Source organism: Euleptes europaea, chromosome 17 (genome assembly GCF_029931775.1).
Source record: "Euleptes europaea isolate rEulEur1 chromosome 17, rEulEur1.hap1, whole genome shotgun sequence".
Classification (NCBI taxonomy): Eukaryota; Metazoa; Chordata; class Lepidosauria; order Squamata; family Sphaerodactylidae; genus Euleptes; species Euleptes europaea.
The window spans coordinates 18,391,822-18,411,499 of NC_079328.1; the positions used below are offsets into that span (position 1 = coordinate 18,391,822).

The 19,678-nt window shown below is 45.7% G+C and overlaps 1 protein-coding gene across 1 annotated transcript in view; it reads right to left on the reverse strand.

The window, feature by feature from the left end:
* Nucleotides 1–390: 390 nt before the first annotated feature.
* The window catches only part of LRP6 (LDL receptor related protein 6), a 119,444-nt gene continuing 100,156 nt past the window's right edge, over nt 391–19,678 (reverse strand). Inside the window, exons 13-23 of the mRNA XM_056862965.1 lie at nt 17,922–18,124; nt 16,768–16,979; nt 16,087–16,277; nt 14,441–14,650; nt 12,974–13,099; nt 8,567–8,803; nt 6,765–6,875; nt 5,179–5,409; nt 3,903–4,039; nt 1,573–1,670; nt 391–764 (exon numbers count right to left, since the gene is read on the reverse strand). Of these exons, the coding sequence (XP_056718943.1) occupies nt 473–764; nt 1,573–1,670; nt 3,903–4,039; nt 5,179–5,409; nt 6,765–6,875; nt 8,567–8,803; nt 12,974–13,099; nt 14,441–14,650; nt 16,087–16,277; nt 16,768–16,979; nt 17,922–18,124 (2,048 nt within the window). The 3' untranslated portion in view covers nt 391–472. The remainder of the gene's footprint in view (nt 765–1,572; nt 1,671–3,902; nt 4,040–5,178; nt 5,410–6,764; nt 6,876–8,566; nt 8,804–12,973; nt 13,100–14,440; nt 14,651–16,086; nt 16,278–16,767; nt 16,980–17,921; nt 18,125–19,678) is intronic.

The following is a 19,678-nucleotide window of genomic DNA, read 5'->3' on the forward strand; positions in this document are numbered from 1 at the left end:
GCTGGCCCGTCAAAGTGAAAACGCAAGAGGTGATTTGGCTCCAGATGCTGCTCCATGACAGACATTTTTTCATTCTTTGCCTTGCTCTGAAAAACTCTTCTTCTTCTTTTGGTATTTGGCTCATTGAATAGCGAAGCGCTCCGCTCCTTCCATTTCCCCTGTGCTCAGTCACTTCACTGATTTTAAGGCATCTTCTTGTGTTCCATTTGGAAAAATAATAAAAAAAGCACACTTCTGTGTACAAATTTAAAAAATTTTCTTATGGCACAAAGCAGCAGACTGTTTTAAGAAAATATATAAATAAACCTTCTGCCCCCCCTTTCTATACAAGTTCTCCAGCATCCTCCCCGCCCCAATTTAATAATTTTAGTCGTATACCCCCTGCCTCACTCAGGCCCTCCCCCCTCTTGATAGGAGCTCTCCGTATTTACACAGTTGGGGTCAGAGGCAGTCAAAGGAGGGAGGGAGTTTCTCACGAGGAGTCTGTGCAGGGCGAGGGGGGCGGCGGATACAAGTGATGCGAATAGCTCCGCTCTGTGTACGGAGACGGCGGGCAACTCTCGTAGTTCTCCTCTGCAGACAAGTACTGGCTGCGTGGAGTCGGCGGCGGGGGCACGGGCTCCGAATCGTAGTTCAAGTCGCTGGTGTAGCCCTTGCCCACTGCGGTCACCACCTGACGGCTGGGCGCGTAATCGCTGTCGCAAACGTCCGTGCTGCACGGCGTCGTGGGAGGGGCAAAATGCCGGTAGCTGTACGGCCTGTAACTGAGGCAATGGACGTTAAGAAGCGTCAGTACCTTAAAAGGAGTTCCTCAGGAGCTCGTGCTTCTGGGATCGTGCAAAATCAAAGGCGTTTGGGACTTATTTATTTAATTAAAAACACATTTATGTCGCCTTCCCACCCAAACAAGGTCCCCCAGTTTCTTGTGTATAACTTGGAACTTAACGGCCTAAAACCAGAAAGGAAATACAAGTCACAGGCCAACGTGGTTCTCATGTGTAGGCAGGCTTGCCTGAAAAAATGCTGAAACGGGCTTGTCTGAGGGGACCCTTGCCAGGTTAGAGAGACAAATAATCTGAAAGCGTGCTCACAGGGACAGATGGGGAAGTCAACATGACCCTGGAACAAGCCAAGCTGCTTGCTTAGCCAGCCCTGCGTGGGCCACGGCTCAGTGCTCCAGCACCAGCTTTGCATGCAGAAGGGTCCTAGGTTCAAGCCCCTCTAACTCCAGTTAACAGGATCAGCGTAGGTGATGTGAAAGACTTCCCCCTGAGGCCCTGGAGAGCCGTTGCCAGTCTGAGTACTCAGGACTGACCATGAGAGGCCTACAGTCTGACTTAGCAGAAGGCAGTTTTGTGAGTTCACACGTGCTCATTCATCTTAGACCTGACCAATAGTCGCTGCCACTGAATGGTCGAAGCCAAGAGGTCTCTGTTTTGGTTCTGCTTGTTCATAGCTGCCAGTGGCTCTCCAAGACGGCACGCCACCTGGATTGTTTCCTGTAAGTCAAATGGCCAGTCCACCCCTGGCTGCTCAAGAGCTATAAAAGATGCCGGTCGTATCATCTCTTACCTGTACGATCGATGAGTAGAAGGGCTGTTTGAGGAATAGCCGAATTCCATAGTGTAATGTGAACGTTCAGTAGCTGGTGATGGAGGCGGGTTCAAAATCTTTTAGAAAAAGCAAAAGCAAAAGGGGTCCCGAGGTTAACAAAATCAAGGCAAAGAAATGGTTTTTAAACACAGGGGCTCACTGGAAGAGCTTCTGCTTAGCATGCAGAAGGTCCCAGGTCCAATCCCTGGATTACACAGTTAAAAAAGGGATCAGGCAGTAGGTCATATGAAAGACCTCTGCCTGAGTCCCTGGAGAGCTGCTGCCAGTCTGAGTACACTATACAGACCTTGATGGACTGATGTGTTCATAGCACCAAGGAGCTCCTCGCTGAACAGGGCATCATTTAAAAAAAAATCACACTAATGCTCTTGTGTTGGTTCATACTGGTCCATGCCTTGTGTGGCCGTTTGCCCGATGACCCAGACATGACTGCCAAGTATGTCCTGTTTTCACTGACAGTCTACCAGGCAGATGATTTAAGATATCCTTTCTCTCCTAGCAGACGACTGTCAATGACAATAGAGCATACTTGGCAGCCCTTTCTGGGCAACTGGGAAAGCCTCAACACAAGGCATTAACCAATACGTTTAACAAAAGAAGAAATAGATGACCAAGATCTAAAAGTCACTGGTTACAAAATGCCTGTAATTCTTCTTGCAGATGGCCAGGCCAACTGAAACCCTTTTGCTTAGGTGAATGCTATCCCAGCCACAAAGCGCTCTGCACATGCTCAAAAGCATTGCTGTCTTTGGTTCAAAAATGAAGATGAAAGCACTGGGTTTTTTAAAAAAATATTGTAATTGTTAAGAGTCTGCAGCCTACCTTGCCCTGAAACCTTCCTTTAACTTTCCCTTCTCTCTTCCTTTTTGACTATCCAGCCAGATGAAGTGATTGCTGTCACAGCCAGAAGACAATCTGTATCTGCTCAGAGGCATTGCTGCCTTGGGTTTTGTGACAACAGTATAGTACAATGGTCAGTCAGGCTAGGATCCCGGAGACTCAGGTTTGAATCCCCATTCTGCTACGTCAACTCGCTGGGCGACCAGAGGCCAGTCAGACATGCTCAGCCTATGCTACCCCACAGGGCTGTTATTGTGAAGATAAAATGAAGAAGAGGAGAAGGATGCAAGCAACTCCAGGGAGAAAGGCATACTACGCACGTGTGTTAAGAGTAGCTTCTGACATATGGAAACCCTGTGAATTAATGACCTCCAAAACGTCCTATCATTAACCACTTTGCTCAGGTCTTGCAAACTGAGGGCCGCGGCTTCCTTTATAATCAACGACACAAAATGTGGCATGAAATGAACAGAGTTTCCATAGCACTTTCTGCCGGGAAGAGTTTGTCCATTACATGCCTTCCAGGAGGAATACCTTGCTGGCGATTCAGCTAGCTGCTCATATCATGTCAAGCAGAGAGCTGAAGTGCAAATACAGTGAATGCACTCTATTCAGGTCTACAGAGTTGGATACTGTTAACTCTGTTAAAAACAAATTCTATGCCACCTCTCCAGTCACCTGTTGAAGGCATCTTACAACTAAAACAATAAAACAAAACTGGAGCTATTCTGTATTAATTTTTAAAATTAATAATAAACAGCATTTGTACTTTTCCCATCTACAAGTTTTGGCCTTGTTAGGGTAAAAAATAAAATTATGTTTATCTTAAAATGATATTAGAGCTTATAGAAATATACAGTAATATATATAGTAAGTCATATCTTAAATCATATTGTAAATATCCACTTGCAACTTAACATATACAGATATGTCTCACTGTGTTATTATGTTTATCACAATCTAAATTGGGTCTAATTTGAGTTTGTGTAATAAGAAGAGAAGAAATGAAGACAGGACAAGAAATGTTGAAAACATCCGATACTATTTTTAACAGGCAGTTTTTAATGTATTAGTGAGTTTATTACTATATATTCTGAATGCCAAGGAAGAAAAAAACAAAACAAAAGAAGAAATTTTGAATGTGTTGTATATAATTCTTTTTATCTTTTCCTAATTTTCACCTCCCCTTCTCCTTTTCTTTTCAAATTGTTTTTCAAAAATAAAAAAATTATTTAAAGAAGGGTATAAAGTAGGATATTGCACCTTCTCTCAGCCACTTTCTCCTACTTTAGACCACATTTTCTATAGGGTGGCTAATGCTGATACCATCAGTTGCTACTACAAAGCATGCCTTATTGTGCATGAGCATGTGCAGAAGCACTTAGCCGCTAAACATGATGCAGTGTTTGCACTGACATTGAAAGAGAAGTTGCTAGGAAATTACTTACTGGTGGGAAGTAGGTGCCCTTGGTGCTTGAAGAACTACTGGAGGACGCCCCAGTAACATGGGCCCTGTCGTATGGAGGCCCGCTGCTTCCACCCATGATGCTGAGAGAGCTGATCACAGATTTACCCCGGGACATTCCTAAGGAAAGAAGATTCAGCTTCAACAACACTCCAATCTATAAAACAGTAATTGCTAAAGAAGGGCATGAGGGGTAAGAGAATGGAAACATATGCAAATAAACTTTTTATTTATTAGTGGCCATCTTTTTTCTAGGCCTGGCACGAAGAAGAAGTAGAATAACAAGAACAAAAAGAAGAGGAGGAGGAAGAAGAGGAAAAAGAATAGGAAGAAGAAAAGGAAGAAGAAAAAGAGAAAAAAGAAGAAGAGATGGTTTTTACATGCTGACTTTCTCTACCACTTAAGGAAGAATCAAACCAGCTTACAATCACCTTCCCTTCCCCTCCCCATAACAGACACCCTGTGAGCTAGGTGGAGCTGAGAGAATGGGACTAGGCCAAGGTCACCCAGCTGGCTTCATGTGGAGAAGTGGGGAAACAAATCTAGTTCCCCAGATTAGCCTCCGCCACTCATGTAGAGGAGTGGGGAATCAAACCTGGTTCTCCAGATTAGAGTCCACCGCTCTTAACCACCACACCACGCTGGCTCTCAGATTCTCCGGAATAACCACTCTCAGTCTTAGAGACACTTCACAGGTGATAAAATCCCCACTGAGGGCCAGCTCAGACTACAAACTTTGTAAAGCAGCGCTCAGCGAAAACAAAGTGAGGAAAGAAGGAGCAAAACAATGGAGAAAAGATCAGTGGAGACCTACGAAAAATGCTCACGGATGTTTTTCGCAGGTCACCAATCTTTTTGCGAATAGTGATGGTGCTGCTCCTTTCCTAAATTTGCGGGGACAGGCATCTGAAAATGATGCCTGTTAACACCATGGAGCTTTCAGTGGGACATGCAAAGGGACAACATACCTGAATGCACATTCTAATGAAGCGATGCAGTGAGGACAGGTCAGGGGAAATTGAGGAATTGCTGACTTACAGCAGCAGATGAAACAGGTGCAGGTTTTTGAGTACGTCTGTTGGTTTGTGGATAATTCCATGCTGGAAATGCGGATCCTACCCTCACCCTGTTCCAAGTTCCTAGTTTTAACTTCTATGAGGCTTGGCCACTAAAACCACAAAGGTAGCATAAACTGTGCAGGCACCAATCAGGGGTAACTATGAAACAACACAATATGCAACCAAGCTCTAGAAACTAACCGGGGAGAGATCCGGAGAGCGAGCTCGGATGAGGCACGTAGCCCAGAGGTACAGAAGCTGGTCCGTGCACCACGTAGTCGTTGGTCATGGTTTCACCGTCCCCTTTCATGCGGGGGCACAACACCCTCTGGCACACAAAGTACATAGCGCCAACCACAAAAACGGTCAGGATCACGCCAATGATGGAGCCGATCGTATTGCTGGCTTGAGGGGCAGGTTCCTCTGTTGTGTCTGAGACCAAGGAGAAAAACCAAGAGACATCAAATGTGCACCTTTCACAGATTCAGTCCTAGAGCACTTTCCAGCCACTGCCTCCAGGAGATTACACCTCCACACTAAACTAACAGAAGGTGGGAGATGTGAGACAAGAAAGATGTAGGCAAGCTGGAACATGTCCAGAGGAGGGCAACAAAGATGGTGAGGGGTCTGGAGACCAAGTCCTATGAGGAAAGATTGAAGGAGCTGGGTATGTTTAGCCTGAAGAGGAGAAGACTGAGAGGGGATATGATAACCATCATCAAGTACTTGAAGGGCTGTCATATAGAGGAGGGTGCCAAGTTGTTTTCTGTTGCCCCAGAAGGTCAGACCAGAACCAATGGGTTGAAATTAAATCAAAAGAGTTTCCGTCTAGACGTTAGGAAGAATTTTCTAACAGTTAGAGCGGTTCCTCAGTGGAACAGGCTTCCTTGGGAGGTGGTAAGCTCCCCTTCCCTGGAGGTTTTTAAGAAGAGGCTAGATGGTCATCTGTCAGCCATGCTGATTCTATGACCTTAGGCAGTTCATGAGAGGGAAGGCACCTTGGCCATCTTCTGGGCATGGAGTAGGGGTCACTGGGGGTTTGTGGGGGAGGTAATTGTGAATTTCCTGCATTGTGCAGGGGGTTGGACTAGATGACTCAGGTGGTCCCTTCCAACTCTATGATTCAATGATTCTAAGGAAATCTCTGCTCTCAGCCTTGGTGAGAAGGGGAGATAAGAGTAACACAACTGTAGTGATACTTGAGAGGAAACAGTTTCGTGGCATTTGAGAACAGGTAGAGAGTGGGAGAAATATGATGATCTAGATGAGGAAGACAAAAGCTCTCATAGGTGTTATATTTTGGCTATGGGAAGGCTATCAAAATGGCATCCCCCACTTTTACCATGCAAGACTTTCCACAGCGTGGACAGCCTGCATCAGATGGAAAGTCTCCGTTGTCCTTGCCTGCCATGAAGGCTGAGTACAAAAACACAATCTTTCCACGCACATGGAAGGTAGGACCTTCAAGCTAGGGGGCAGAAGACCTGCCACAACGACATCCCCACAGCCAATAGCACATCGGACTTTTTATTGAAGTCTGTATATCACCGGTGTGAAGGGACGTCAACACCAAACCAGAAAAATAACCACAACCTTCAGGCTGAGGTTGTCTGTTCTGTTCTTGGAGGACAGGGGTAGGAAAGGGCATTCTTTGGAAATCATGAGCCATGGCTGCGAGTTAGCTGATGCCAACCAACATCAAACTCCATTTGACCCCCTCCGATCCACAAGCAAGAGAATCTGAGCTGGGCTGAAATAGTGGTTGCAGCACACGTTTGCATACTTACAGCATCCCTGTTCATCGGAGTTGTCACTGCAGTCCAAGTTGTGGTCGCATTTCTTGTTTTTCCCAATGCACTGCCCACTGGCACACCGGAACTGATCAGACAGACAAAGCACTGGAGGAGAGGAAAAGCGGATCAGCAATCGTCCGATGTCAGGAATGATAAGAAGTCAAATATGCAACACGACGAGAGACACTAGCACTGAAGAACCACAGTACCATCCTAAGCAGACTTGCGCCCAGTGTGGTGTAGTGGTTTGGAGCGGTGGACTCTAATCTGGAGAGCCGGGTTCGATTCCCCACTCCTCCACATGAGCAGGGGACTCTAATCTGGTGAACCGGATTAGTTTCCCCACTCTTACACATGAAGCCAGCTCGGTGACCTTGGGCCAGACACAGTTCTCTATGAACTCTCTCAGCCCCACTTACCTCACAATGTGTCTGCTGTGGGGGGGTGGGGGGGAAGGAAGGCAATTGTAAGCCAGTTTGAGACTCCTTAAAAGGTAGAAAAAAGCGGGGTATAAAAAACTTCTTTATCCAATGAAATCAATGGGCTTAAAACAGTGTAACTGTGCTTAAGACGACAGTGTAAGTATTCTATAGCAGGAAGAAACTCAAGGACATTTCACCCGAACAGTGTGGAAACCTAAAGCGCTTAGGGCCCTGGTGGGCCAATGATTTTAGCAGTGGGCCATTCTGAACACACAGGAAAGGAGATGGCGAATCAAGAGTCTTGCCAGAAGCTTCCCCCCGCAGTCTCTTTTCATGCTCTTAAAACAAGAGTGCATGGGGGAAACAGCTCAGAGTACACCAGCAAGGGGGTTTTTGAAGGCAGATGAGGGATGAGCTGACCGCTGCAAGCTAGGAAGAGCAAACTCTGTCCTCTCCCCTGTGCTCTTGGGTTTCCTTCTCTCCCAATTGTTCAGGAAAACCATAGGGGAAGAAGGGAGAGATGAGTGGCAACTGAGAATGACCAAAGAGCACACCTCACACCATCTGTCCAGAGGAGGGCAACAAAGATGGTGAGGGGTCTGGAGACCAAGTCCTATGAGGAAAGGTTGAAGGAGCTGGGTATGTTTAGCCTGAAGAGGAGAAGACTGAGAGGGGATATGATAACCATCTTCAAGTACTTGAAGGGCTGTCATATAGAGGAGGGTGCCAAGTTGTTTTCTGTTGCCCCAGAAGGTCAGACCAGAACCAATGGGTTGAAATTAAATCAAAAGAGTTTCCGTCTAGACGTTAGGAAGAATTTTCTAACAGTTAGAGCGGTTCCTCAGTGGAACAGGCTTCCTTGGGAGGTGGTAAGCTCCCCTTCCCTGGAGGTTTTTAAGAAGAGGCTAGATGGTCATCTGTCAGCCATGCTGATTCTATGACCTTAGGCAGTTCATGAGAGGGAAGGCACCTTGGCCATCTTCTGGGCATGGAGTAGGGGTCACTGGGGGTTTGTGGGGGAGGTAATTGTGAATTTCCTGCATTGTGCAGGGGGTTGGACTGGATGACCCTGGTGGTCCCTTCCAACTCCATGATTCTATTACTACACCATATGCCTATTTTATGGAATTATGGACAATAATTATGAAAAACTGCAGGATGGTGAGGATTTTGTCAAATTGACTCAATGTCCATAATTTATACTGGCTGTAGAATTTAATCTCCCTCTCAGCACAGAAACTGCATTGCCTGGGTGCAGAGCGCGTGAAGCAGTGGCACTTTAGAAAACAGGTGAAAAGAAAACATGCCTAGTGTGAGATAAAGCTCTGCACTCTTTCCCCCTCCCCAAAGCCATGCGTTCAAATGCTACCATACCGTCGCAGTTCTTCTCATCGGAACTGTCCTGGCAATTGGCTTCCCCGTTGCACAGCAGGCCGATGTCCACGCACTGCCCGCTCTCACACTGGAACTGGGCCTCCGAGCACACCGGGCAGTTCTTCTCATCACTGTCGTCCTCACACTCCGTGTACCCATCGCAGCGCCAAACGACCGGGATGCAGTCGATCTCCCCCGTGAAACACGTGAACTGTTGCGGGGAACACGTCGGCGGTTCTGCAAGCACAAAGAGCCGAGGACTGAGTGACCGTCGTAACGAGCGGCACATCTCTCCGGGAAGGGGGGAGAACTCATATTTTTGGAACAGGTCTTGTTTGTTACAGGGGTCTTGCCCCGAGAGCATACACAGCCCAGTGCTTTGCCAACTGCACTGGCTCCAGCTGGAGTATCGGATCAGGCTCAAGGTGTGTGGTGCAGTGGTTAAGAGTGGTGGTTTGGAGCGGTGGACTCTGATCTGGAGAACCGGGTTCGATTCCCCCACTCCTCCACATGAGCAGCAGACGCTAATCTGGTGAACTGGATTTGTTTCCCCACTCCCACACATGAAGCCAGCTGGGTGACCTTGGGATAATCACAGTTCTCTGAAGAGCTCTCACAGCACCACCTACCTCACAGGGTGTCTGTTGTGCGGAGGGGAAGGTGATTGTAAGCTGGTTTGACTTTCCCTTAAGTGGTACGGAAAGTCGGCATATAAAAACCAACTCTTCTTCTTTATAGCCTTACATGGCCTGGGACCTTCATATCTTTGGGACCACCTCTGCTGGTGTATCTCCCGAAGATCCTTATGATCATCTGATAATAATCGACTGGTGATCCCTGGCCCTAAGAGTGCGTGGCTGTCCTCGATGAGAGCCAGGGCCTTCTTGGCCCTGGCATTGGCTTGGTGGAATGCTCTGTTTAGTGACATCAGGGCCCTGCGGGACCTTAAATAGTTCCTCAGGGCCTGCAAGACAGAGCTATTCCGCCAGACCTTTGCTGGCCTCCCTACCCCCCTCCTTTCTATTTTACTTTATGCTAATCAAGGGGGCAACCTGCCCCTTATCTTGGGCAACATGAGTCCATTTAGGCGCCATTTGGAGTGTGAGGTATTAATCGCAATTTGTTTTAAATTTAGAATGTATGTTTAATTTTACTATTGATTATTCGTGATATATTTTAAATGATGTTACCCGTTCTGAGCCTGGCTTCAGCCGGGAAGGGCGGGCTACAAGTCGGATAAATAAATAAATAAACGAAGCAAAACTGCAAGTACTTTTGACTGTGGCGGTGCACCAACGGACTCAAGATGTTCGCCTACTGGAGCTATGGACTAGATCGCTGATACCCAGGTATCATAGTTTACCTGAAAGGACGACCCAATCCCTAAAGTGCGCATTTCAGCATCAGAACTGGGCTGAACTGTCCAAAGCCTCAGGCCATTGCTGAACTCTCTCCTCTCCCAACAGGGCAACAGAACCAACAAACATATGTTGTTTACGCCCGTTTGCCCTTTCGCATCTACATGCAATGGATACTGCCTGCTTTTCATCACGTTCCTGCTTTAAGGAGTATGGCTGTGTCAAATGTCTGGAAATGAGCTGGCTGCCAAGTTTGTAATAGGCTACTGCCACTCGATACCCTAGTTTGTAGTTTGCTATGCCCAAAGCTGCTCCTTATTCTTAGAGCGGTGACCACTTTTCCAGAAGTGGGCCAATCCAATCCACACAGTGATCTGCAAACTTCGAAATTACCTTCAAGGTCATTTTTGGGTGGCATCCCCCCCCCCCAAACATATTCATCATCAATCTGTGTCAAACTGATCTGACTTTGGTGACTGCTCTTCATATGCTGAAGCCCGGACAAATTAGAACTGACACTGTGGCGGGTTTATTATCTCAGATCTGCAAGGACCCAAGTCACTCAGCATCAGCATCATGGTGGGGAAATTTTCGCATGTCTCGGAGAGAATAAGTTTCCCGCCTCCTTTCTTTCCCGGTTCTGCAGACTCATTCGTGAGTGCCTTCTCGAGTCTTCAGTTTCCACAGCTACTGCCTTCAGCGCAATCTGGTCGTATTAACACACGATACATTCCAATGTTCTCTTATAATTCTATACGAAAATGCTTAAAAGGGATATAATGCACAGCAAATGGATCCGCCATGACTCAATGTCTGGTTATGCTCATTCCACCATTGCGTTCGCTCAGGAAGAATTCAGTTCGCTCCTCCAAGTCAATGACGGCTCTCTCAGTGCAGCTGTTTGCACTTCCTCAACAGGGACGACTGTTACCATGGGTCTTGCGTAGGAGATGAGGTTTTCCTCTCCCCATCCTTTCTCGGGACAGTACCCTATCTAGGAAAAACACAGCCGGACTACGCTACTACTTATTCCTGTCGTTTAATTATCCGGTACAGCGCTTTGGTAAGGTAAAGATCCCCTGTGCAAGCACCAGATCATTCCTGACCCATGGGGTGATGTCACATCCCGATGTTTACTAGGCAGACTTTGTTTATGGGGTGGTTTGCCAGTGCCTTTACCCCCAGCAAGCTGGACACTCATTTTACCGACCTCGGAAGGACGGAAGGCTGAGTCAACCTTGAGCCGGCTACCTGAAACCAACTTTTGTCGGGATTGAACTCAGATAGTGAGCAGAGCTTGGACTGCAGTACTACAGCTTACCACTCTGCGCCCTGAGGCTCCTACAGAACCTTGGACCCCTGTGAAAACTGGTCAAGCTAATAAATAAAAGCCCACATGTTATTTATTTATTTATAATAAATAAATTTATAAAGTCTTGTATCCCGCTGTATATCCGGGCCGAAGCGGGGCTCAGAGCGGCTAACAATCACAAAACATAATACATACATATAGAAGAGTTGGTTTTTATATGCTGACTTTCTCTACCACTTAAGGAAGCATCAAACGAGCTCGCAATCTTCTTCTCTTCCCCTCCCCACAACAGACACCTTGTGAGGTAAGTTGGGCTAAGAGAGCTCTAAGAGAGCTGTGACTAGCCCAAGGCCACCCAGTTGGCTTCATGTGTAGGGGTAGGGAAACCAACCTGGTTCACCAGATTAGCGTCCACAACTCATGTGGAGGATTGGGAAATCCAACCTGGTTCTCCAGATCAGAGTCCACCGCTCCAAACCACTGCTCTTAACCACTACACCACGCTGGCTCTTATAGATTAAAACTAGAACACACAATAAATGATTATTAATAAAAACTAGTCGGTGCTAAAACCATCGGTGGTCCATGGCGCGCTCGGGGAAGGGCAATCAGGATGCCCGAGTATACCACTGTAAGATGGAAATTTATGGGGGAGGGGGAATGGAGGCCAGCTATGATGGATACCAATGCAGTCCTCAACCATAGGCCTGGCAGAATATCTCAGTCTTGCAGGCTCTGCGGAATTCACACAGTTCGCACAACCAAACCTGCCCAGTTCCTCACTCGAACTGAGAAGCTCCACACTCAGAGACACAAAGGAAACACGGAAGTGCTCTAGCAACACATTCTAGCCGCAGACCATACCCTTTAACTCCTGGACTTTGGCTCTCGTCTCTTTACAGTGAGCAAGAGGAGAGATTAGGAGCTGTCAGTCAGATGTGCCATCTCCTTCCTTTTCCGTTCTGTCTGGAAGTCTATGCCCACCCTACTGAGCCTTAACCATGACTCAGTGCAACTGTATTCGAGACCAGTAGCACCTCAGAGACAACAAGATTTGCAGGGTATAAGCTTTCAAGAGTCAAAGCTCCCTTTTTTGACTCTCAAAAGCTTATACCCTGCAAATCTTGTTGAACCAGCATGATGTAGTGGTTAAGAGCGGTGGTTTAGAGCGGTGGAGTCTGATCTGGAGAACCGGGTTTGATTCCCCAACTCCTCCACATTGGTGGCAGAGGCTCATCTGGTGAACTGGATTCATTTCCCCACTCCTACATGTGACCTTGGGCAAGTTACAGCTCTGATAGAGCTCTCTCAGCCCCACCTACCTCACAGGGTGTCTGTTATGGGGAGGGGAAGGGAAGGTGATTGTAAGACGGTTTTGTGTCTCCCTCAAGTGGTAGAGAAAGTCAGCAAATAAAAAAACAACTCTTCTTCCTCTTCTCTAAGGGGCTACTGGGCTCGAATCTAGCTCATCTACTGCAGACCAACACGGTGACCCTCTGAAATGATGACTTAACGCTCTATCTCTCTAATACATTTTTATCTCACCCTTCCATTAAGGAGCTCAGTGCAACATATAGCATTCCCTCACCCCCATTTTCCTCCCAACAACTCTGCGAAGTAGGCAGGGCTGAGAGTTAGTGACCGATCCGTGTCACCCGACAAGCTCCCTGGCAGAGCTGAGATTTGGAGTCGGGTCTCCTAGCTTGACGCTGCAACCATTACACTGCAGTGCCTCACCTCCGCAGGAAAGCTCATCCTGAAGCAGGACTAAGTGGACCGGGCAGGAGCATCGTGTGGTTCCGTCGCCTTTCACAATACAGATGTGTGAACACCCGCCATTATCTTGGGAGCACGGGTGCTGCCCTGCAAAGCAAGACAAGAGGGAGGAAAGGATGTGGTGAAACCATGAAAAACCAGAGACCGCCGGCCATCGGTGCTTCTCAAACTACGCTCTGGGAAACGCTGGGCCTCTGCCGAAGAACTGATGAGCAGATTCCCTGGGGCCTGCTCCATTATTATTCTGCAGACTGGTTATGCCTTAGGCTCTCCTCTGATTGCCTCCTGGCAAAAAAGGAGAATTTTGGACCATTGATAACTGATGTTATGCAAGGAAAAAATATTTACTTTTGGGGCTAATAAGTAAGCAAGTAAGTAAATAAGTTAATTAATGAATAAATTTATAAGCCCCAAAATAATAAATATTTTTTCCTTGCATAACATCAGTTATCAATGGTCCAAAATTCTCCTTTCTTTCATGATTGTTTCATTGCTTGCTTGGGGCGTTTGAGTTAAGAAAGATCCCCCCTGAGGAAGCGTATGCGAAAAGCATAGGGGCAATTTAATCATTAAATGCTTTCCCCTTGCACCAGTTGCTGCTTTTTGTTTTGTTTTGGTTTGGTGTGGCCCTCTTTTCTTTTGTTCTTTGTATAACATCAGTTATCAAAGTTCCAAAATTATATCAAATTACACACAAATTATATAAAAAAGAAAACATCCGCTTCCCTGAAAAGAAATGTATGTATGGTCGCCTTTCCACAGAAGTGCCCCAGCAAGGCAGTAAAACATACAAAAAACAGCATTCAGGACCAGGGCCCAAGTACAAAATAAATGTTGCTCTCACTCGTTTGAAAATAGGAACTTTTAAGATAGTCAGACAATGTGTGCTGCGTTCTCCAGATTGTAGTTTTATTTACTGCATGCACACTCTGCCTTTCCTTCATGAGCCCAAGCCAGCAAGCCCTGTGGACTCCTCTCCAGCCATGACTATATCCAAGCCTGTGTAGCTTCATCCAGGATGCTACGTCATGGGCCGGGCCTGGGGAACTGAAGAGGCGTGACAGACAACTCTCTCTTGATCCGCGGTTCGCAGACAAGGGTTTGAAAGTCCTTCAGTGCAAATGCCATTGAGTATGGTTATCAGATCCCCCCTGGGCACTGGCAGGGGGTGGGGGGGATAGCGTTGCCAGCTCCAGGGTGGGAAACTCTTGGAGATTTGGGGATGGAGCATGGCGGAGATAGGGACCTCAGTGGGATATAATGCCATAGAGTCCACCCTCCAAAGCATCCATTTTTTCCAGGGGAAATGATCTCTGAAGTCTGGAGATGAGCTGTTATTCCGGGGACCCCTAGGTCCCACCTGGAGGTGGGCATCCCTTGCCGTGAGCTATTCAGTTTCCCTTCTCCAGCTGGCTTCGTGGCACTTACTGTACTCCTGCATGTTGAGTTCTTTAACGGCATGAATGTCGCTGAGCTGAGCAATACGAGCCTGAACTTTTGTACGTCCTTCTCGGCCGGTCATGTCGATTTTCTCAATCATCTGTTGATGCCTATCAATCCAGTACAGCCAGTTTTCAAACACCGTCAGTCCTACAGGTTGCAAGATGTTGGAATCTTCTAGAACTATCCGATTAGCACCTTTAAAGGGGAGGAAAAACATTGCCAAGGTATTTTCCAAGAACTTATATCATGTTCATTTTTTTATACTTGGATATTTAGCTGAAAGCTGCTCCCAAGTTACACATCCAGAACTCATGTTAATATTAAACTTCCACATGCTGTTTCAGAACCATTCACCCACTACTGGTCTATTTGGGAAAGTACTGTCTGCCCTAACTGGCTGGGGCTCTCCAGGTTTTCACATCACCTATGACCTGACCTTTTAATGGGAGATGCCAGGAGACCAATCCCTATGAGGAAAGGCTGAGGGAGTTGGGAATGTTTAGTCTGCAGAAGAGGAGGTTGAGGAGGGACATGATTGCTCTCTTTAAGTATTTGAGTAGGAGGGCAGGGAGCTGTTTCTGTTGGCAGCAGAGGATAGGACTCACAATAATGGGTTTAAATTGCGAGCAGAAAGGTACCAGCTGGAAATTAGGGGAATTTTTTTTTACAATAACAGTTGTTCGACAGTGGAATCGGCTACCTAGGGAGGTGGTAAGCTCCTTCTCACTAGCAGTCTTTAAGCAGAGGCTGGACTTGTCAGCGATGCTCTAGGCCGAAGCTTCTTTAACTGTGGGTCACGACCCCAGATGGGGTCGCATAACTGAATATGGGGGTTGTGAAAAATTTGACAAAAGTAAAAGGTTTCTTTATTATTTATTATCAGTAAATGTTTGATTTGTATACCTATTTTATAGACATGTATACCCAGGGTAGTGTAAAAGTTTCTTGGGCGAAAAGGGGTCACGATCCTGCATTAAGCAGCGGGTTGGACTAGATGGCTTGTGTGGCCCCTTCCAATTGTATGATTCTATTAATTGACTCTGGGACCTTCTCCATGCCAAGCAAAGCCTTGGCCCCTCCTCTACATGTGTGTGCGTGTTAAGTGCTGTCAAGTCGCTTCTGACTCATGGCGACCCTATGAATGAAAGTCCTCTACATAGCACCAGTGTTTATGTTAAAAGATTTTGTGCTGTTTTAATGCTGGATTCAGTATCGATAGGTGCATTAGATTAGACAAGGGTTTGTTTTCTAAGATCTCAAAACAATAGAATCCAGTGAGAGAAATAACCAGAAACTATTAAAACTGTCAGTTAGGAAATGGATCCTATATACCATTGAGTGTCACCCTTGGAAATTATCTTCTTCCTACTGGCACCTAAACATTAGGGAAGGGAATGAGAAGGAAGAAACAACCCCCAAAATAAGGAAAGAAACTGGACTTGCAAATATTCCCCACAAACAGCCATTAAGAACATTAAATATTTGGCACACTCAATAAAAAAAATCAACATAAAGAATAAAAGAACATAAACAGACTGGAGCAGAATAAAGAATACATATTCCTTCCTAGTAAATTATGGAATATTTGTTTTTGAAAAGGGGGGTGAAAGGAAAAAGAAGCTTTACGCCACCTGAGAGGTCACTGCTTTCAATTCTTCGGAGGTCAGAATCTGCCCAGAAGAGTTTCCCTAACTGGCCGTCAATCTCCAGGGCCACGGGCTTGCTCAGCCCACTGGAGAATAGGACTTCGCGTTCTGTCCCATCTAATGCTGCCCTTTCTATTTTAGGAGACCTCTCCTGGAGGTTGGTGAAATACATGTACCTATTAAAGAAAAAGTGAAGAGAGTGAGTTTATTACATGTTCTAAACCTTCTTCCCCTTTCCCCTTCTACGTTGAGCCGAAGGATTCCCGCATCTCTGTGATTTTCGATAACAGCTCAGAATGATTCCAGTTTGGTGTCATTTATCTCACTATTCTAAAACTGAACAATGAAATAAATTTGTTCCTCATGACTGTCATTCTGTCCAGTTACTCCAGTTCAAGCCCATTGATTTTAACGGAGCAACTCTGGCTAGGATTGTACTGCGAGAGAAGTGAATTTTCTAATAGTCCTTAATTTCTTTCACATGGTAGAGAAGATGCAGGAATCTGAGGCACATGAGTAACAAGAGCCACATTGGACTGCCACCATGTTGTAGGAGGAATACACTTGACAGATTCTCCATCGGGACTCTTTGCGCCAAATATCTGAATGGCGGAACATTTAAGAATATTCGAGGAAGAGGCACTTTTCATGTAGCATTCCGCCTACCCTTTCTCCGGGTTCACAACAATAGCCCTGGGCCTATCCTGATCGCCTCTCAGCACCACTCCCATAGGCCTCCCATCCAGGCGAGTCACGCTGATCACATTGGTGGCTTCACAAGTCCAATAAACATAGCGACTATAAATGTCGATGCTCAAGTCGTAAGGCTGGATGTCCAGGTTCTGGTTTGGAACTGGACTCGCCACCACTGTAAAGCCCTACAGATGAGACAGGGAAACAACAAAAGAAAACGATCAATTGACAGGTGACTGCACAACACAGTTACGTGAAACTTCAATTATGTCTTCAAAATAATTAGGAAATGCAGAGCTCATGCACGACCAATAAACAATCCTGAAACAGGTGAAATGAGCAAGCGATGCCTTCTTTCATTGTCAAGCTCCTATCATAATTTCCAAAAAGGGAGCTTGCGTAGCTCCACTGAAGCAAGAGCCTGTGTGCTAATTCAATATCGGGTGCCCATTCATCTATTGCTCTGCTCCACTTCGCTCCACTGCGCTTCACTTCAGGGCATGCAAGAGGTGCTAGTCACTCACACTTCCCATTTCAGTGCCAGTTGTAAGCAACTCTGCTTTTAAAAAAAAGAAAGAAGAAGAAGCCCTCAAAGTGAACCAACACAGCTAAACACTCATCTCAGCAAAAAGAGAAATCCTTTGATTTAAGCTCAACTACTTGGGATTTTCAGTTCAAAACACAGTATCTTCCTTGGACACTGATGTATTGGAACGAAATTCAATATACATATTCAGGAAATTGTTTTAAGTTTCAAAACTCAAACAGCTTGACCTCCGTGCCCATTTTAAGGTTTGGAAAGAGTCAGTTAGGCCACATCTAAAGCAAGGCTCATTTAATATAGTGTTTAACTACTTATCATGACACAATGCAGTAACATTCATGCATCTTGAGTGAATATCCAATGAACCATACTAGGGTGGGGGTGAGCGTAGAGATACTTCTAAACCAAGAGGAAAGACAGACTCAAAATCTAGTCAAACCTTCTCCACAAAACTGAGGCAGTCCCTGTTACTTATCTTCCACAAAACATTTAAACCATGAGTTGTGATTCACAGAAGTTTCCTCCTCCTCCTCCTCCTCCTCCGCAGTTTTTCTGTAAAACAAAGCAACCTGTGCTGAGGTACCTGTTCACCATCCTCCTGTGACTTCCGGATAATGTTTTGCCGAGAGTCAATCCAGTACAGCTGCTTATCCACGGGGTCGTAGTCAATGGCCCGGACATTCCTGAGACTATGGATCGGAAGGATGATATCTGGACTCTGCTGCTCATCTATCACCATGCGATTGATGGCATTTTTCTGACTGAAAAGCAGGAAACTTGTAGGGGCTTTAATATAAGTAGAGAGAGAGAAGGAAATGGAGAGAGCAGTTATCTTTATGGTGAAGGTTCAGGAGCTTTTGAACAAAAAGCTATGTCCCACACAGAATAAATGTTTTACAAGACCACTGCCTTGATTTAAAGAAAATGCATCCAGATATAATATATCCAAATGGTATCAAGTGAAGCTTACAACTTAAAAAAATCCCATTTCTAAGATCATATGAAAGCAATGGATTAAAGTAATTAGAAAACACAATAACGTTATTATGAAAGTTAATAAACTAGATGTCTAGTTATCTAGACAGGTCCATTCCATGGTACTACTAAACCATTGGTTTACGTTATTGGATTTCTGGCATTAGATTATAGCTGTCTGAATGTAAGGTGGAACAGCTAATTATGAGTTTATTAACTCATTTGAATAAACGTACAAAGATGAGTGATACATACGAAGAGATGAAGACTTGTGACTCTTAGGTAAGGTTTGGAAAGATCAAAGCAAAACATAAAAGAGATGAAAGGATATTTTGACGTCATTGTACTACTGCATCTATCATTCAGTAGAAATTCTGTTTATGTATAGATAATTATCAGAAATGCTCTTCCTTGCTTTTTGTTATGCTGTTGTAACCCTATTGTTCTACATGTGATATACAAGCTTATGCAGTTTGGCCAACCCAAATAAGAAGTACACTAAAAAAAGTATATATCTCGTATTATATATATATTATTATACAAAGAAATGCATATGCTGTGGGTCAATGAAAATGCAGAAGCATCACAGAACAAGGTAAAAAATGCAGAATTCACCTTCCCAAGAATTTTCGCTCTTATACAAAAGATACATCATGACCATTTTTAAAGAGGCCTATAGTTTAGGTTTTAAAACCCCCACAGGATCAATAGTATTTGATTCAAATGGGCCCTACACAGACACACAGTGTGGTTAGACTTTTTGGCTTCTGCTGTGGGAAATCTCAGGCCACTCTCAGCATTGCCTACTACACAGGGTTGTTGGGAGAATAAAATGGGGAAGGGAGTTCAACGTACACTGCCCTGAAATCCTTGGAGGAGGGACAGGTAGATAACTAAAAAATTACTCCAATCTTAACATTGACCGTGCAATCTTGAAGGGGGGGAATGCCCACAGGAGCCGGTGTGACCCCTGTACCAGTATCTGTGCCACTTGTGCCGTGCAAACTGGCATGGAGCAACTTACACAGCCCCCCTTGACCATGGCGGCAGCGTGGCTCACAGATGCCAGCATAGCCTCCCACCAGCTTTCACCAGTGTATCTCTCCACACCAGTGTCCTAGGAGGCATTCCCGCAGCGTTCTTGGGGGTGGAGCAGCCTTTAGGCAGCTGCCTAATCCCTTTGGCCCCAGGAACACCCCTCCATGCTGCAGTGGGGCTATGCCAGCAAAAATGTGTATGGGGCATTTTTTTGCCTTTTACATTTTAAGTGTGTTTATTTTTCTTTTTTCTGACCAGGAAGCCTCTGTGGAGGCGGCGCAGCTGTGCCACTCTTGGCCGCTTCCTAACTGCCCCCCCTTCAGGAAT